General features: G+C 27.6%; 1 protein-coding gene across 1 annotated transcript; it reads right to left on the bottom strand.

The window, feature by feature from the left end:
• Positions 1-8,128: 8,128 nt before the first annotated feature.
• Positions 8,129-15,511, bottom strand: LOC108569179 (octopamine receptor Oamb; the record flags this gene model as incomplete). The annotated part of the gene is given in 2 exon segments (XM_017930643.1): positions 8,129-9,572; positions 15,304-15,511. Coding segments are annotated over 2 exon segments (1,134 nt in total), but the record flags the coding sequence as incomplete, so codon positions are not given.
• Between the last annotated feature and the right edge of the window lie 3,628 nt (positions 15,512-19,139).

Genomic DNA, 19,139 nt, shown 5'->3' with positions numbered 1-19,139 from the left:
ACGTTTCCCATTTCCCGTTTGTTTCGGAAAATAATTCGCTTGCGGCTGGGACACGGCCGCAATTGGACGGACGGCAAATTTGACGGAAAAATTGCCCATTTTAACTATTGTTACAGAAAAGTGGAAAAAAAATTGATGAAGGAGAAAAAGTTGCAGATCTTCACTATATAATTAACTACTCAATAAAGAAATACGCTAATTATATTTTGAAAAATTAAGTTTAAAGACAAAAGTATAATATTTTCAACGATATTCATGACCAACCATTCATTTGTTATAAGCTGTCAAATTTGAGAATAAAAAGTCATTTTTTAAAGAAAAAAGTTTCTTCACCTTTTATTTAATAACTTGATGCTAACTAAAGGCAATAACTTAATTTGCAAATGAAAGATAAAACTATAACCTTTTTAATGATTACATTCACAATTTTGTGTTATGCACTATTCGTTAGTTATAAGTTCTTAAATTTAACATTGAAAATATTTCTCAATTAAATTTGTCATTTTTTATCAAATTAACTCTATAACTAAAAAACTTTTTCTATACATTATATTACATAGAAAGCAGTATTTAATTGCGCATCTTTTGTTATAACTATTGTTACGTTACTTCAATTATTGACAAAGATATAGCGATTTTTGTATGCTAAAAATATAAAACGAAAATATTTGATAATATTAATTGAAAACTTCTAAATACTTGCAAAGTGAAAACATTCTTCAAACTGTTATTAAGAAGATTATTACAACGTTCCTTCTTGTTTTTCTTTTACTTGCACGAGCACGAGTTCACTTCCTGTTCTAGATACGAAGTTTAAGGTAGAACTTTGGTATAATTAGTGCAGCAGACTTAATGCTTGCAACGCTAAATTGAATATCAACAGTGTGTGTGTGTATATGCACGTGTGTATCATCAGGTAATTGACTTATCGATCCTTCTGATATAATTCAACAAAAAAAAGTATAGTTAAACTGAAGAAGAAACAGACACTTTTGCAAATCTCGCCTTCACGAACGTATGCATATTTCATAAATGCCAGTTTTATTTCAAGGAAATTCTTACTCACTCAATATTTCATAATTCCCGACACGCTCCTGTATATTTCCACCAGTATTATTACCGCTCTCCCCTCATATTTTTTTCTTCTGTCTTCTACCCTTTTTTTCCGTCACTTCCTTCCACTTTCCTTTCCGTTCTCTCCCCTCGTATTCTCCTTTCCAACTTACGCTCTCTTCTCTTCCACCTTAATTCAAATATTAAAGTATGCGTCCGACCCGTTTCCACGTACTTGACGAGAATATTTCATGATGAAAGACTACGAACTTTTCACACACACACAAATAAGAAATGGAATTCATTGTTTTCTTCTATTTTCGTACCTGTTTACACGCATTTCTTCGACGTTTATTTCATTCCTAAACTTTAATCGTTTCGCTCCATTTACAACCAGATTCTTACACTTGTATAAAGCATGAATTTCTTAAATTGTTCACTAACTTCTTTACACTACAATTTTATATACAAAAATATAAAAATATATATACATTAACTATATAGTGAATAAGTATGTTAATTTCTAAATTCAACTAAGAATAGACAAAATAATTATCGAAATTATTAAAGATACTCAAAACTGTTAAAAGAAATTCTTAGGATATTTTTGGTCCTTTCAAATACAGATTTTTAAAAAGATGTCTTTACGTTTTAGTTAATTACTCGACAATTACGCACACTAATTATATAATTTAACTTGATTATTAAAGATAAAATTATGGCCTTTTCAACGCCAACTGTCAGATTTGTGGTATGCATCATCCGTGTGTTATGAGCTGTTCTTACACTTTTTATACATAAATTTGTTCACTAACTTCTTTACACTACAATTTTATATATAAAAATGTATATACTTTAACTATATAGAGAATAAGTAAGTTAATTTCTAAATTGAACTAAGAATAGACAAAATAATTATCGAACTCTTTAAAGATACTAGTATATAATGCTTAATTTCATTGAAATTAAGAGTACCCCAAGGATGGGTACTTCGTCCTTAAGATATAGGACAAAGGTTCTTTTGTCCAAAAAACATGTACCACAATTGTAACTTTTATTCTAAAAGAGAAGTAACAAACGTAATTACAACGAAAAATTAAAGAAATGTGTACTTACCTCAAATATGTTACTGTAAAATTGCTATAATAAACTTACATTTACTTACTTACTTTTATAACAATTATTTAATGTATAAAAGTATCTGTGATAAAATTTCTTACTTTATAATATAATAAACTTACATAAAAATTGACATAACCCCAACAGCATAAACATGTCTGTCAATCAAAATAGTGACGTTTCTTTTATGACAATTTAACAAATTTCTTCAATTTTTACTAATAAGTAATTGAAAGATGTAAAAAATAGAAAATTTTGATAACAATTATTTGAATATAGTAAAAAGCTATTAAGGCTTTAAAAGTATCTTAGATAAAATTTCTTACTTTATACTATAATGAACTTACATAAAAAATGACATAACCTCAATAACATAAACATGGTAGTCAATGAAAATAGTAACCTTTCTTTTATGACAATTTGACAAATTTCTTCAATTTTTACTAATAAGTTATTGAAAGATTTAAAAAATAGAAAATTTTGATAATAATTACTTGAATATGCCAAAAAGCTATTAAGGATTTCAAAATACTTAAAATACTATAATAAACTTACATAAAAATTGACATAACTTCAATAGCATAAATATGTAATAGTCAATCAAAATAATAACGTTTCTTTTATGAAAACCTGTCAATTTTCTTTAATTTTTACTAATAATTAATTGAAAGAATTAAAAAAATAGAAAATTTTGATAATAATTACTTGAATATGGTAAAAAGCTTTTAAGGCTTTAAAAGTATCTGTGATAAAATTTCTTTCTTTATACTATAATAAACTTACATAAAAATTAACATAACCTGGAATAAAATTTGTTACTTTATACTATAATAAACTTACATAACCTCAACAGCATAAACATTGCTGTCAATCAAAAAGTAACGTTTCTTTTATGACACTTTACCAAATTTGTTTAAAAAATACATAATTGAAAAATTCAAAAAATAGAAAACATTCATAATAATTATTAAAATATCTATTAAGGCTTTAAAAGTATCTGTAATAAAATTTCTTACATTATACTATAATAAACTTACATAAAAATTGATATAACCTCAACAGCATAAACATGGCGGTCAATCAAAATAGCAACGTTTCTTTTATGACAACTAGTCAAATTTTTGCAAATTGTGTAAAAAAAAACGTAAATCATGGGATAATAATGTGTAGAAATAAATAAAAACCAAATTATTTTTTTCAATCATATATAGAAGTATATTATATACTTATTTTTTTTCTTGTTCTCATTTATTTTCTCGCCTCAAGACACAAATAATTTATACATGATTATAATACAGCAATCAACAATTATTACAGAGAGAAGCTCACATATTCATATAATTCTTATATCTTCTTTTTTTTTCTTCAATCTTGTAGATATATAAGCCGAAATATAATTTATACGTTTCTTTTGTATACATACATAAAGTGAATGTAATTATTTTTTTTCACTTATTCTTTTTTTTCAACATTCATGCATTTAGAATAGAGTACACTCATAAATATATATAGTTTGTTTATATTGAAATATGTATAATAATATTTATATATATTTTTTTTTAAATATTTATGTAAACATGTTTAATAAATAACGATAGAAATAAATAACGAAAACAAAAAACTTTTTTTTATATATATAAGAAATGGAGGAATCTTAATAACTAAAGGCACGAATCTCTCAATCCTCGTAGAAAGTAATTAATTATTCATTTGTTTATATAGTTTTATAGGTTAATTAATTGTCCAATGCCTTCTTCAATTTTTTTACATACATAGTTTTTTTTATATAATTAATTAATTACTTTAGTTTACATACAATATAGAATATTCATCTTCACAATAGACATTGATTAATTACAATTGAATACATCGTTAGGCGTATATTTATAATAGTTTTATTTGATTTATTAATTTTTTTTAAATACATAAATTTAATTAGTTTCTTATTTTTTGCAAAAAGTTTTCTCATTTTCATGCATTTAACGTCCACTTTTTGTTGTTGTTGTTTTTCTTTGTTCTCTTACATATAATAACATTATTTGGCTAATAAACACAGCCTTCAATTAGGTGGGATTCGGGTTTGTTCATACATTTCTTTTTTTGTTTACGCGTATGCAAATTATTCCGCACTTCTCTCATCGATTTACACATCAAAACAAAAGAAATACACACTAAAAATTGTAAAAACGAGTACACTTAAAATTAGATAACGAAACATGATCGATTTAGTTTAGTTTACATATTTTAAGTTTTTAAATTCAATTTTTTTTAATTATTAATTTATTATTAATACTATGCGGAGTAGAGTATAGAAAGTAGACACGGAAAGCTTAGGAAAACTATGCACGGAATATCAAGTCTTTTGCAAAAAAAATCTTTACATTTTATCTTATTTACAATAATTTTTCGTATATTCTATCGAAGAAATTAAATTTTGTTAGTTTATATTACGATAATTTTAAATAAAAATAGACATAACCTCAACAGTATAAACATGGCTGTCAATTAAAATAGTAACGTTTCTTTCATGACAATCTGTCAATTTTCTTTTATAATAGTTTTTTTTCATAAAGTAAAGCGTTATTAAGGCTGCAAATGTACTAGAAATATTCTTTATTACGTAAATATAAAATAAAAACCTCAACAGAAAAAAAAATGACGTTCAGTTAATACCATAACGTTTCTTTTATAACAATCTGTCAAATTTCTTTAATTTTTCTATATTTTTTTTTTCATAAAGTAGAGTTATTATAAGTAGAAATGAAATTTGTTAGTTTTTTCTACCTAAATAATAAATGAAAACTGATTTAACCTCAACTGAAGAAAAATGACATTCAATAAAAACCGTAACGTTTCTTTCATGACAATCTGTCAATTTTCTTTTATAATAGTTTTTTTTCATAAAATAAAGCGTTATTAAGGCTGCAAATGTACAAGAAATAGTCTTTATTACGTAAATATAACATAAAAACTGATTTAACATCAACAGAAAAAAAAATGACGTTCAGTTAATACCATAACGTTTCTTTTATAACAATCTGTCAAATTTCTTTAATTTTTCTATATTTTTTTTTATAAAGTAGAGTTATTGTTAGTAGAAATAAAATTTGTTAGTCTTTTCTACGTAAATAATAAATGAAAACTGATTTAACCTCAACAGAAAAAAATATGACGTTCAATCAAAACCGTAATGTTTCTTTCATGACAATCTGTCAATTTTCTTTTATAATAGTTTTTTTCATAAAGTAAAGCATTATTAAGGCTCCAAATGTACTAGAAATGAAATTTGTTAGTCTTTTCTACATAAATAATAAATAAAAACTGGTTTGACCTCAACTGAAAAAATATGACGTTCAATCAAAATTGTAACGTTTCTTTCATAACAATCTGTCAAAAATTTTAATCGTTGTTAAGGCTCCAAATGTACTAGAAATGAAATTTGTTAGTCTTTTCTATATAAATAATAAATAAAAACTGATTTGACCTCAACTGAAAAATTATGACGTTCAATCAAAATCGTAACGTTTCTTTTATAACAATTTGTCAAATTTGTTCATTCTTTTTATAATAGCCTTTTTATCATAAAATGAAGAGTAATCAAGGCTATAAATGTACTAGAAATGAAATTTGTTAGTCTTTTCTACATGAATAATAAATAAAAACTGATTTAACCTAAACTGAAAACAAATGACGTTCAATCAAAATCGTAACGTTTCTTTCATGACAATCTGTTAAATTTGTTCATTTTTTTATAATAGCTTTTTTCATAAAGTAAAGAGTTATTAAGGCTCCAAATATACTAGAAATGAAATTTGTTAGTCTTTTCTACATAAGTAATAAATAAAAATTGAATTAATCTCAACAGAAAACAAATGACGTTCAATCAAAATCGTAACGTTTCTTTCATGACAATCAGTCAAATTTGTTCATTCTTTTTGTAATAGCTGCAAAGATGTTTGTAATGAAATTTGTTACTATTTACTACATTAATAATAAATAAAAACTGACTTAACGTTAACTAAAGAAAAAATACTTTCATCAAAACAGTAACGTTTCTTTTATGACAATCTGTCAAAATAATGATTATAACTAAAAAATATTACAATATTTTTTACGTTTTCTTAATATAAAAAGGAACTGTTCACTCTTAGTTTACACACTGAAAACGAATTATCGATTGTGATAGTGAAAAAAAAAACATGTTTTATCGAATTGAGAGGATAAACTTGGGCCCTTTCGTTGCGCACACATGTGTGTGTGTGCGCGCGTTACGTGAAGGTTTCAAGATAAATTGCAGAAGATTAAAGACACGATATGTAATTTGTAACTTGTGTAAACCGGACGAAGGACAAACGGGACGAAAAGTGAGAGAGAGAGAAGAAAATTGGAAGTGGGGAGAAAACACGCAGAGCCTTGTCCTGTTATTTTATCTGCAGCTTCACAGATTGGCTCCTTTATTTCTGCAAGAAAATAGAACATAACGACGTTTTGTACAGTGGAAAATCGATTATTTTAAGTGCCAATTTTTATTGAAGAAATAGGCTGTTCAGGACATAGGTTTTCATTGAAAATTTTAAGAATTTAGTGAATTTATGTAAAATTTATAAACTATTCTTTGCATATTGCCATTAGGGTTTTAAGTTAGAATCAAAGTTTGTGATGAAATTTTTCTGTGAAGAAGCCAAGAAAATATATATTTTCTATAAAGGATGAGCAAAAGTTTCGTTCCGTGATGGAATTTAGCTTTCCGTGCCGATGAATCCGAGCGGATTGAAGACGTGAAATGCGGCCCGGCGCATCCACCGCAAATACCGAAGAGAAGAAAAAAAAACACGATAACGGTTTAGTTCAATTCGCATCGAACGCTAAGAATAATAATAAAACTATAATAGAAGACTGTAAATTAAACAGAAAATTCGCATACATCAGGTACATAAATTCACCCAAAATCCGCATAAAATACCAACAGAAAAAATAAATAAAGAGATTGCTCTTTTGGGCGCAAAATCAACATAAGATTAGCCTCCTAGGATCATCCATAATACAATTACATTACATTATATTTACATAAAGAGATTTTGAGATTTAAATAAGAAAAAGGAAGTGTTCATTTAATCCCTTAAATATTTACATTGATTATAATTTTTTTTGTAATTATTTGATTATATGTTTAAACATTCAAGTATTTTCTTGTTGGTAATTGTCAAATAGTTTGTGCTCAGCGCAAATTGTCTTTCAAACGGCAAAAGTCTCGCAGATTCGAGCAGTCTATATTGATCCGCTTTTTCTCGTACCGGATTTTAATTGGTTTCAGCTTAGATCCAATTGCTTTTATTTTTTCAGTGAAGCAAGATTTCTCCCTTTGTGTTAATAAAATCGAAGCCTAAGATTACACACAATCTTATACACCACAAGTTATTTTCTGCAAGTTAAATTTGATAAGTAACAATTGTTTTAAGTACTTTACTTTAGTTGGTTAAGAATTCTCGAAAAGTTTAGAAAATATACCGAAAGATGGTGTTTTATAATGTTAATAGACAGCAGTATTTATATTTTGTTCTATTGTTTCATGAAATTAATATTTTTTTTTACTAATTTAACATCCAAAACACACCAATAGATGGCGTATTATGAAATAGTACCAATTGCAATTGATTACAGCTGTATTTCTTTTTTTTGTCATTTGAAATATATTTATTTTATGAAAGTTATGAAAAACACACCAATAGATGGCGTATTGCGAAATAGTACAAATTGCAATTGATTAGAGCTGTATTTCTTTTTTTTGGCATTTGAAATATATTTATTTTATGAAAGTTATGAAAAACACACCAATAGATGGCGTATTATGAAATTGTACAAATTGCAATTGATTACACCTGTATTTCTTTTTTTTTGTCATTTGAAATATATTTATTTTATGAAAGTTATGAAAAATTTTAAACTTGCTATTTTTTGTTTACTTTCTAGTTTACGTTCTTAAATTTAAGATGTCCAATAGCACCAAATTGTTGTTGAGTCTGCGTTTGCCGTTTGAAAGTTGTCGGTTTATTTTGAAGCTTCACATGTATGGATTACCTCCTTTTTTTTTCTCGAATACTTGTAGTTTCTTAATAACTAAATATTATGTATATGTATATATTTATATAATTTAGCTAATACTTAAAAATAGTTATGTTTGAATAAGTCGTTAATCTTTCCCTCTCCGAAAAATGTTAGAAAGTGTTCGCTCGAAAATTTACAAAAAAGAAAAATGTAAATTAAAAAGGAGGTGTTAAATCTTATGCGTCAATCAAAAGAAAATTGCGAACGAAATGGATTTTGTTGTTGTTGTTGTTTGTTTTTGGATTAGGTGTTGACCCTGTTCAGCTCCAAGGCCCGATCAGTCTGGTGTCACCCGTACAGACACATGGCCACCTTAAGCACGGACTCTTTATCGAGATGCACTTGCGCCCTCTTGCGTTTCCTATGCCGTCACCTCGAGTCACTGGGATCTCCCCCAGGATCGCTGTCTTCGCCCAAAGAATTCCCAGTATTAGGCTGCATATTGCAACTTGCCGATCTGCATTGTCTACCTTGCAGTTGAGACCCATCAGACCCGCGTCGCGACGTCGAAAACCCGGTACCCTTGCAGAAGCATCTGCAGATGATCCTCTTGAACGCGAACCGGAAATCTTTCGAAAAGAGCGCGTAAATCAACGGATTTATCGCCGAATTACAATATCCTAGCCAAAACAATATAGAGAAGACCAAAGGATGGATACAGTCTTCGCAAAATGGACGCATCAAATAGATGGTGAAGAAGGGTAACCAGCAGCAGATGAAACCTCCGACGATGATGCCCAAAGTTTTCGCTGCTTTAGTCTCCATTCTGAAGCGCTTGACCTGCGCTTTTATGTTCCGCTTTCCCATCTTCTTGGAGATGACCTTAGGTTTATTAATACCATCCTCGCAGAGACTGGGACTAGGTGATCTTGTCGGTAACCTCTCTGTGCTTTCGCAGCTTGAAGATCGACGCGAGCAACGACGATGCGAACTCAGGCGAGGCGCCACCCTCAAATGCGTTTCCCTTCTGCATAAACTGGTGGTGGTTGCGTCTTTACCGTTAACACTGTAGTGCACCGCGTAGTTTGCGCCGGTCGGCGATGTAGGGGTCACCGATAGAAGACTTGCAGATTTGTGGTGAGGACCTAGGTTCTCGCTGGATGGATAACTCACGCTGATCTTGACCTTTTCGTGTCGTCCCCTGGGACTCGGCGATGCGCTTCCAGTCGTAGTCGTCGTGCTGTTACTTCCATTACTATGCGGAGATCCGTACTGCTTCGTCGAAGATCCGCGACCCCTGTGGATCCGCAACGTGAGTCTCTGCTCTTCGAAGCGATTACCCAACCCTCTGGAACCTGCAACATCACGAAACTCGTATTACATCATCATACGCATATATACAAAAAAAAATATATAAATGGGAAATAGAAGCGTTGATGTGGAGAGGAAAGGAAAGGCAAACACGGCAAAACGCCTAAGGGATTATACGACTTTTCCGAATACCTTTGTGGAGCTCAAAAAGCCTTTACCGTTCCGAAACAATACTTCAACAAACAAACAGAAAAATAAACGAAAACCTCAAACATATCCATAAAACTAAATCCCATTCGCGTTTTGAGTGCATTCATGAAATACACTAAAACATGATACGCTTTCTACTCACACAAAGTATCCTCTTTACTTCCTTTTTATAAATGTAATACAATATAAAAACTATTGTAAAGAAATCTCTAGATAATACATAATTCATAATTGAGATATTTTTGCAATTATTTTCATAATCAAAAGAAAATACTTTTTTTGTATTATTTCAAAAACTTTAAACTTTAACCCCATGTATTCATATAAATAATTATTGACTAATTTGAAATTTTTCAAAAACAATATTTTAATCAAAACATCAAAAATGTTATATAAATTTTATAATTAAATCATAAATTTTATTTTAAATCCATCTATTAATATAACTCTTGTTAAGTAAGACGTTAATTATTAACTAAGTTATATAATTTTGTTAATTACCAAAAAAATATTCAAGTGTAAGAAAACAGTCATCTTGTAATGGGATGTCAAAGTTGAGTAATGCAATTTAGTTGTTACAAGATGTTTCAGTTGATGAGAATGAAGACGATTAAAGGTGTGTTTTGATGATGAGGTGCGTGGAAGACCGAATGCTTAATTAGTGCATTAATGTATTACGACGATAAGAAGGGTTCCCGGCTCGTTTATTAATTATTTACGGGCTATTAAAGCCTTTTCGCCTAAGTGCTCAGACACGATAAAATCGTGCTTGAATAACCTCTTATTGCATATAAAACGCCCCCATAATACTATACACACTAGCTACTTGCATTTAATACATAAAGCCTGATTATTTCATCCATGCTACGTGTAATTACAGCACAAACTTGATTAATATTTAAACATTTTAATTTCATATACTTTGTTAATAATTTATGGAATTTGATTACATTTTTTATAATTCATAAATTCTATACAGTTTTCAGTAAATTCTGTTTTACAATTTTCGGACGAGCGGCGGATATATCCGACGTTAGTTTGATTGATTATAAAAATCTTAATTAATATTATTTATATTTTATTCTCTGTTTTACAATATGATTTGTCTATAAAAGTTTCATATTGTTTGATTTGGTATCGTCAATACTGTCCAACAATTATTTAATTTTATACAAATGTCATGACGTAAATGACACAAGTAACTTGAGAAGTATCACGTAATGTATCTCTATTAGGTGTACTTTCGTAAATTAAATGCATTTTTATAGACAAAAATATATACACAATCAGTGTATCCATTAGACGCGTTACTTGGCAAGTTCGTAGTGTAGAAATTATATAAGTTTTGTTAATTAAAAAATTATCATTGAAACATGAATAATGTTATCGTTTTATTTAATATATTTTTCTTTTAAGTGATTCTTTTACTTTATACAAATGTAAATAACACAAGTAACTTGAGAAGTATCAAGTAATGTGTGTCTATAAGTGCAATTAGGTGTACTTTCATAAATTAAATGCGTTTTTATAGACAAAAATATATACACAATCAGTGAGAGTATTTCAACAAGTAAATACATTCGACGCGTTGCTTGGCAAGTACGTACTGTAGAAATTATATAAGTTTCGTTAATTAGAAAATTATCATAGAAACATATGTTATCGTTTTATATAATTTATTTTCCTTTTAAGTGATTCTTTTATTTTATACAAATGCCATTACGTAAATAACACAAGTAACTTGAGAAGTATCAAGTAATGTGTCTCTACAAGTGCAATTAGGTGTACTTTCGTAAATTAAATGCGTTTTTATAGACAAAAATATATACACAATCAATGCGAGTATTTCAACAAGTAAATGCATTCGACGCGTTACTTGGCAAATTCTTACTGTAGAAATTATATAAGTTTTGTTAATTAGAAAATTATCATTGAAACATGAATAATGTTATTGTTTTATTTAATTTATTTTTCTTTTAAGTCCTTTTACTTTATACAAATGTCATGACGTAAATGACAAGTAACTTGACAAGTATCACGTAATGTGTGTCTATAAGTGCAATTAGGTGTACTTTCTAAATTAAATGCGTTTTTATAGACAAAAATATATACACAATCAATGCGAGTATTTCAACAAGTAAATGCATTCGACGCGTTACTTGGCAAATACTACTGTAGAAATTATATAAGTTTTGTTAATTAGAAAATTATCATATGAAACATGAATAATGTTATTGTGTTATTTAATTTATTTTTCTTTTAAGTCCTTTTATACAAATGTCATGACGTAAATGACAAGTAACTTGACAAGTATCACGTAATGTGTATCTATTAGGTGTACTTTTGTAAATTAAATGCGTTTTTATATACAAAAATATATACACAATCAATGCGAGTATTTCAACAGGTAAATGCATTTGACGCGTTACTTGGCAAGTACGTACTGTAGAAATTATATAAGTTTTGTTAATTAGGAAACTATCATATAAACATGAAATATGTTATTGGTTTATTTAATTTATTTTCTTTTTAAGTGATTCTTTAGAGTAAATTATGTTTCATCAATTGTGGACGAGCGGCGGATATATTCGACGTCAGTTTGATTGATTATAAAAAACTTAATTAATATTATTTATAATATCTTTCTCTGTTGTACAATATGATTTGTCTATAAAAGTTTCCTATTGTTTGATTTGATATCGTCAATACTGCCCATCAATTCCAGCGGTTGGGAATATTCCGCGAAATCGTCGTCAATACATCGATCCGATCTAAAAATAGACATTTAGACCACACTCGAAGATTAATTTTTCATGCGGTTCTATCCTCGTCCAGGACAATTAATACCTCAACACATCAACTCTTTTCACTCTCTCTATCTCTCTCTAACTTCTTTCTTTCTCTCTCTCTCTTCAATCTCTCCATTTCCCTTCCACATTCAAACAAAACACGAAATCCGTTTCCGTGCAAATGGATTACGTAGCGTAATGCGGTTCCGTTTATAGATATTGCCACATTCGGTCGATCTTTCTTTTCCACGTTTTTTTCCCTATGCTTGAGGAAGAAAAAGAAAAGACAGGAATAGAAGAATGGGGAAAAACACAGGCCGTTGCGTACGTGCACGTAGACGCCGTTCGCGCGGAAAAGGACCGGCAAATTGCCCGAAATTGAATCACATAGTTGGCCTTTCCCCCTAATAAAATGGGGAAATAAAGGAAAATATACACCGGAGATGGAGGAATAAAATAAGAAGAAAAATAGTGGAAAGAGATGTGCGGGCTTTTTGCTTATGTAAAACGCGGTGAATTGGTTTGTGCCTCCAGGCGATTCTGCTCACGCCCCATGGTGGATGCGCCGGGTCGCGCATAAACATCTATTACTTATATCCACTGTAACCTTCTTGCAAACCAATATTTCCTCATTTATTACTCAAAATATACATATATAAAATAAAGGGGATTTTGGGAGAGTCGAGAAAGCGTAAAATAGATATTTCGACATTATTTATATTCGTGCTGAAATCATATATCTCTTTGAAATATTTGAAATAAAAAAGAAAATCAACAATTATGTACTTACATAAATCTTTAAGTACTAATTCCATTAATAAATGCATATTTCCATAGCAATGAAATTATTGTATTTTTTTTTAAAAACTTCATTTTACAAAATTTTGGTTACTTTCTTTACAACGAAGTTATGCAACCAATATGCAAGTACATTTATGAATGAATCCATTGACCTACATTATATTTGATGACAAAAAACACTACCGACTGCATGTGCAAAGGAATGTAGCAAAAAAATAACATGCAGACGTCTGTTCATTTCTCAGAAATACGCACAGTCAATGAAACGATGAAAGAAAGAGCAAAAAAAATGATGTGTGTAGTAAATTCCGTCTCGGGTCTAGACGATAAGGAAAAGCAAAAACTTATTCCAAATAACATCGACGAAACACACACAAAAAAACACTGCATATTTAATTTTCAATGTCACAGTTCTTTTTGTATAATAGTCTGGAATTTTGTACCTTTTAAATGATTATTTAACGCACAATTATATAATATACGTGATACTTGTCAAGTTACTTGACAAGTATCACGTAATGTGTCTATAAGTGCAATTAGGTGTACTTTCGTAAAATAAATGCGTTTTTATAGACAAAAATATATACACAATCAATGCAAGTATTTCATCAAGTAAATGCATTCAACGCGTTACTTGGCAAATAGTAACTGTAGAAATTATATAAGTTTTGTTAATTAGATAATTATCATAGAAATATGAAAAATGTTATCGTTTTATTTAATTTATTTTTCTTTTAAATGATTCTTTTACTTTATACAAATGTCATGACGTAAATGAAAAGCTACTTGACAAGTATCACGTATTGTGTGTCTTTACAAGTACAATTAGGTGTACATTCATAAATTTAATGCGTTTTTATAGACAAAAATATATACAATCAATGCTAGTATTGCAATAAGTAAATGCATTCGACGCGTTAATTGACAAGTACGTACTGCAGAAATTATATAAGTTTTGTTAATTAGAAACATGAAAAATGTTATCGTTTTATTTAATTTATTTTTGTTTTAAATGATTCTTTTACTTTATACAAATATCATGACGTAAATGACAAGTTACTTGACACGTAAAGTGTGTCTTTACAAGTGCAATTAATGCGAGTATTTCAAGAAATAGATACATTATATAAGTTACTTGACAAGTACGTACTGTAAAAATTATATACGTTTTGTTAATTAGAAAATTGTATTTAATAATATTTTATTTGATTCATGAAATTTCTATTTATGTAATTTCCAAACTTTATTGTTTTTGTTAAGTAATTATTAATTATTATTTTGTTAATTTCACCATAAAAATGTTTCTTTTTATTATGCAATTTTTACAGTAATAATTATTTTAGTTCATCCAAAATTGCTAATTTTATATCTATTGCTAAAGTTTAAAAATATTTTTTTACTGGTATTATTTAGTTATGCTTCAGAAACCTTTATTATTAAGACAATTTTCTTTTTTCTTGCAAATACGTAAATTTCATGTTAAAATTGTCTTCATTCTTATATTTTTTAGGTTATGAAAAGGTTATGGGTTAGTGTTTTTGAACATTCTTAATTTTTCTTTTGTTTATGTATTCGTTGCTAAGGGTTTTGAAAAACTTCTAGATTTTATGATCATTTTCTTTTATTTCTTGCAAAATCATTCTTCTGCAATTATTTCTAACCACGTTCATTTCTTGATAAATATATTTAATTATTAATTATTTAGAGACATTCAATAATTTTTGTGTTGCTTAGGGTTTGGAAAGGTTATACTTTAATTGTTTTTAAAATCTTAATATCTCTTTTGTTTATTTATACTTTGCTAAGGGTCTTGCAAAACTTATTTATTTTATGACAATTTTCTTGCAATTTTACAATTAATGAATTATTTAGAGACATGCTTTAATTTTTGCTGTTGCTAAAGCTTTGGACAGATCATGCTTTAGTTGTTTCTAGGGGATTTTGCAAAACTTTGTTGATTTTATATTGGTATTACCTTTAGTAGTTCTGAATCCTTGGTTTATAGCTCTGGTGGTGAGAACGGCCGCCCTGTAGATCTTCCAATAAAAGAAAAGCATCACGAACATCGGGATGTAGAACGATCCGAGCGCCGAATAAACCACGTAACCGGCTTCATTAGTCAACTCGCATTGCCACTCGCACGGTGGATATTCCTCCTGTCTGCTGGCATTATCGTTCTGCGCCTGAAACAAATTGCAAAAGAGAATGATTTAGTGAGCTTTCCCTCTTATTTCCTTTTTACCATCTTCTACGTTATTTCTTTTCTCCACCAATTCGCAAACGTACGTCTACAAACACGTATGAAGAGAGAAAAAATAAAAGAAAAAATGAGACCAATTTACTTCTTTTCCTGCTAATCCCTCTTCACTGTTTACTTATATGCATAAATAACTTTGAAGAAAAAAAAACACAATTATATAATTTACGTCATTCAATTTGTAATTTTTTTTTTCTAATAATTAAAATTTAACTTTTCCTAATAAAATCAATATTTATTTATCATATTATTTCATCGTAAACACATTAGGTTTTTAGATTAGGTAACAAATTTTATTTATTTAGTTATCTAATCGCGCATAAATTGGTATTTTGATTATAGTTTATTATTGTGTAACGAATTTTACTATTATTGTTGGTTGAATATCATGTAATTATCAAAGGGAACGCGAATTACAAAAGATATTTGTTCAAACACACGCACACACACCTCGTGTTTCCCATTGAATTCCTATCACAATTGAACTATTCACCTCTCCATCAAAGCAAATTTGTAAGACTTGATACATTTTGCTATTAATTAGTAAACGAAGCCATCAAAAGCGTTTCCTAATTACATAATATGGAAGCTTAATAAAAAATATTATTTTGCATTTAAACAAATTCTTTCATGATAAAATTTGTCATATTTTTTTTAAATAAAATTACAAATAAACTAAAATTGGTGATACTAGTATAAAGTTTCTCAATAACGTAAGAATTATATGTTTTTTTTAAGAATTTGTTTAAAACAAGTATAATTATTTGCAAATCGTTAACAATTATAATAATAAATAGTGTACAGAAAATATAAAAGTTATGAACTTTCATTCAAAATTGAGAAAGTTTTATCTAAAACAAACAATATTTGTATAAATTGAAAAAAAAATAAGTAAATTTATTTGCAAATCCTTGATCTTAAGAATAATAATTGTTTTTTTGCAAAAAAGAAATCTATAGAAAATTATGAACTTTTCATAAACCTTGTAATGTTTGTTGTAATGTATAATAATTGTATGAATTGGCAATAATAAGTACAATTATTTGAAAATCGTTGAACTTAAGAATGTCCAGAAAATGTACAAACATTGTACAAATTATGAACTTTACATAAAATTTGTAATTTTTATTGAAAAAGTTTTATCTAAAATAAACAATATTTGTTTGAATTGGAAAAAATATGTACATTTATTTGCAAATTGCTGAACTTAGGAATAATAATCGTTTCTTTGCAGAAAAAATGTACAAAAATTGTACAAATTATGAACTTTCCATAAACTTTGTAGTTTTTATTGAAATCTACAATATTTATTTGAATTGGTAATAATAATTATTTGAAAATCGTTGAAATTAAGAATTAAAATCGTTACATTGCAAAAAAATGTACAGAAAATGTAAAAAAATTATACAAATTATGAACTTTCCATAAAATTTGTAATTGAAATAGTTTCATTTAAAAAAAAATTTGTACAATCGTAATACAATATTTGTATGAATTAACACAATTATTTTAAAATCGTTTAACTTAAGCATTGTAATCGTTACATTGTAAAAAAATATATAGAATATGTACAAATTATGCTTTTCCATAAAATTTGTAGTTTTGATTGAAAAAAGTTTCATTTAAAAAGGACAATATTTGTATGAATTGGTAATAATAAGTACAATTATTCGTAAATCGATGAAATTAAGAATTATAATCATTACATTAAAAAAATGTTCAAAAATTGTACATATTATCATAACTTTTCATAAACTTTGTAGTTTTTATTGAAATGTACAATATTTGTATATATTGGAATAAAAATAAGTAAATTTATTTGCAAATCGTTGAACTTAAGAATTATAATCGTTACATTGCAAAATAAAAGGACATAAAATGTTCAAATTATGAATTCTTGATAAAATTTGTAGTTTTTATAGAAAAATATTTCATTTAAAAAGAACAACATTTATATGAATTGCTACAATTATTTGCAAATCCTTGAACTTAAGAATTGTAATCGTTACTTTGCAAAAATGTATAGAAAATGTACAAATTAAGGACTTTTCATAATTTTTGTAGTTTTTTTTTAAGTTTCATCTAAAATAAACAATATTTGTATGAATTAGAAACAATAAGTAAATTTATTGGAAATTATTGAACTTAGGCATTATAATCGTTTCTTTGCAGAAAAAATATACAAAAATTGTACAAATTATAAACTTTTCATAAACATTGTAGTTTTTACTGAAATGTAATATTTGTTTCAATTGGTAATATTATGTACAACTATTTGAAAATCGTTGATATTAAGAATTAAAATTGTTACATTGCAAAAGAATGTACATAAAATGTACAAATAATGAACTTTCCATAAAATTTGTAGTTTTTATTGAAAAAGTTTCATTTAAAAAGTACAACATTTGTATGAATTGGTAATAAAAAGTACAGTTTTGTACAAAAATTGGACAAATTATAAACTTTTCATAAACCTTGTAATTTTTATTGAAATGTACAATATTTGTATGAATTGGTAATAATAATAAGTAAAATTATTTGAAAATCGTTGAATTTAAGAATTACAATCGTTACATTTAAAAAAAATGAATAGAAAATGTACAAATTATGAACTGTCCATAAAATTTGTAGTTTTTATTGAGAAAGTTTCATCTAAAACAAACTATATTTGTATGAATTAGAAAAAGTAAGTAAATTTATTTGCAAATTGTTGAACTTAGGAATTATAATAGTTTCGTTGCAGAAAAAATGTACAAATTATGAACTTTCCATAAAATTTGTAGTTCTCATTGAGAAAGTTTCATTTAAAACAAACAATATTTGTATGAATTTTAAGAATTATAATCGTTTCTTTGCAAAAAAATGTACAAATTAGGAACTTTTCATAAAATTTTTATTGATAATTTTTTTATTTAAAAAGAACAAAATTTGTATAAATTGATAGAGATGCCAGTAGGCTCGTTGGAAAGTTGAGATATTCAGCTTTTATATGAGTGGTCGATGATGTAATTATCTTAAGGGGTTGTCAAGAAATTCACGAAAAAGTGAAAAAAAAAACGAAAAAACGTCGTTTTTCTGTTACGTAACAAACATTATGTTACATAAAAAGTTGCGCAACGATTGCGTGCATGTGATTATGCAATAAAATAATAAAAAAGTTCATTAGTTTTCAAGTTATTAAGGAAAATCCATTTTTTTGGTAAATCCTATTCACTTTTCTATTCCAATTTCTACAGCTCATAGCAGGCAACTCGACGACAGTACGAAGATGCTAGTAGGCTCGTTGGAAAGGTGAGACTTTCAGCTTTCATACGAGTGGTCGATGATGTAATTATCTTAAGGGGTTGATAAAAGGACAAAGCAAAATTATTTGCAAATCGTTGAACTTAATAATTATAATCATTACATTGCAAAAAAAAAAGTACAAAAAATGAAATTTGAATATAGTGAATATTGGTCAAATCGTGTACAAATTTTAAAATTTTCCATCAAATTTTATTGTTTTTATTAAAAAACAGTTAAATATTCCATATGTAGATTTTATTTGATAAAGT

The sequence above is a fragment of the Nicrophorus vespilloides genome, unplaced genomic scaffold (genome assembly GCF_001412225.1).
Source record: "Nicrophorus vespilloides isolate i.1.1-1 unplaced genomic scaffold, Nicve_v1.0, whole genome shotgun sequence".
Lineage (NCBI taxonomy): Eukaryota > Metazoa > Arthropoda > Insecta > Coleoptera > Silphidae > Nicrophorus > Nicrophorus vespilloides.
Note: the sequence above shows the minus strand (reverse complement) of the source record. Positions and strands in the feature narration are given on the sequence as shown.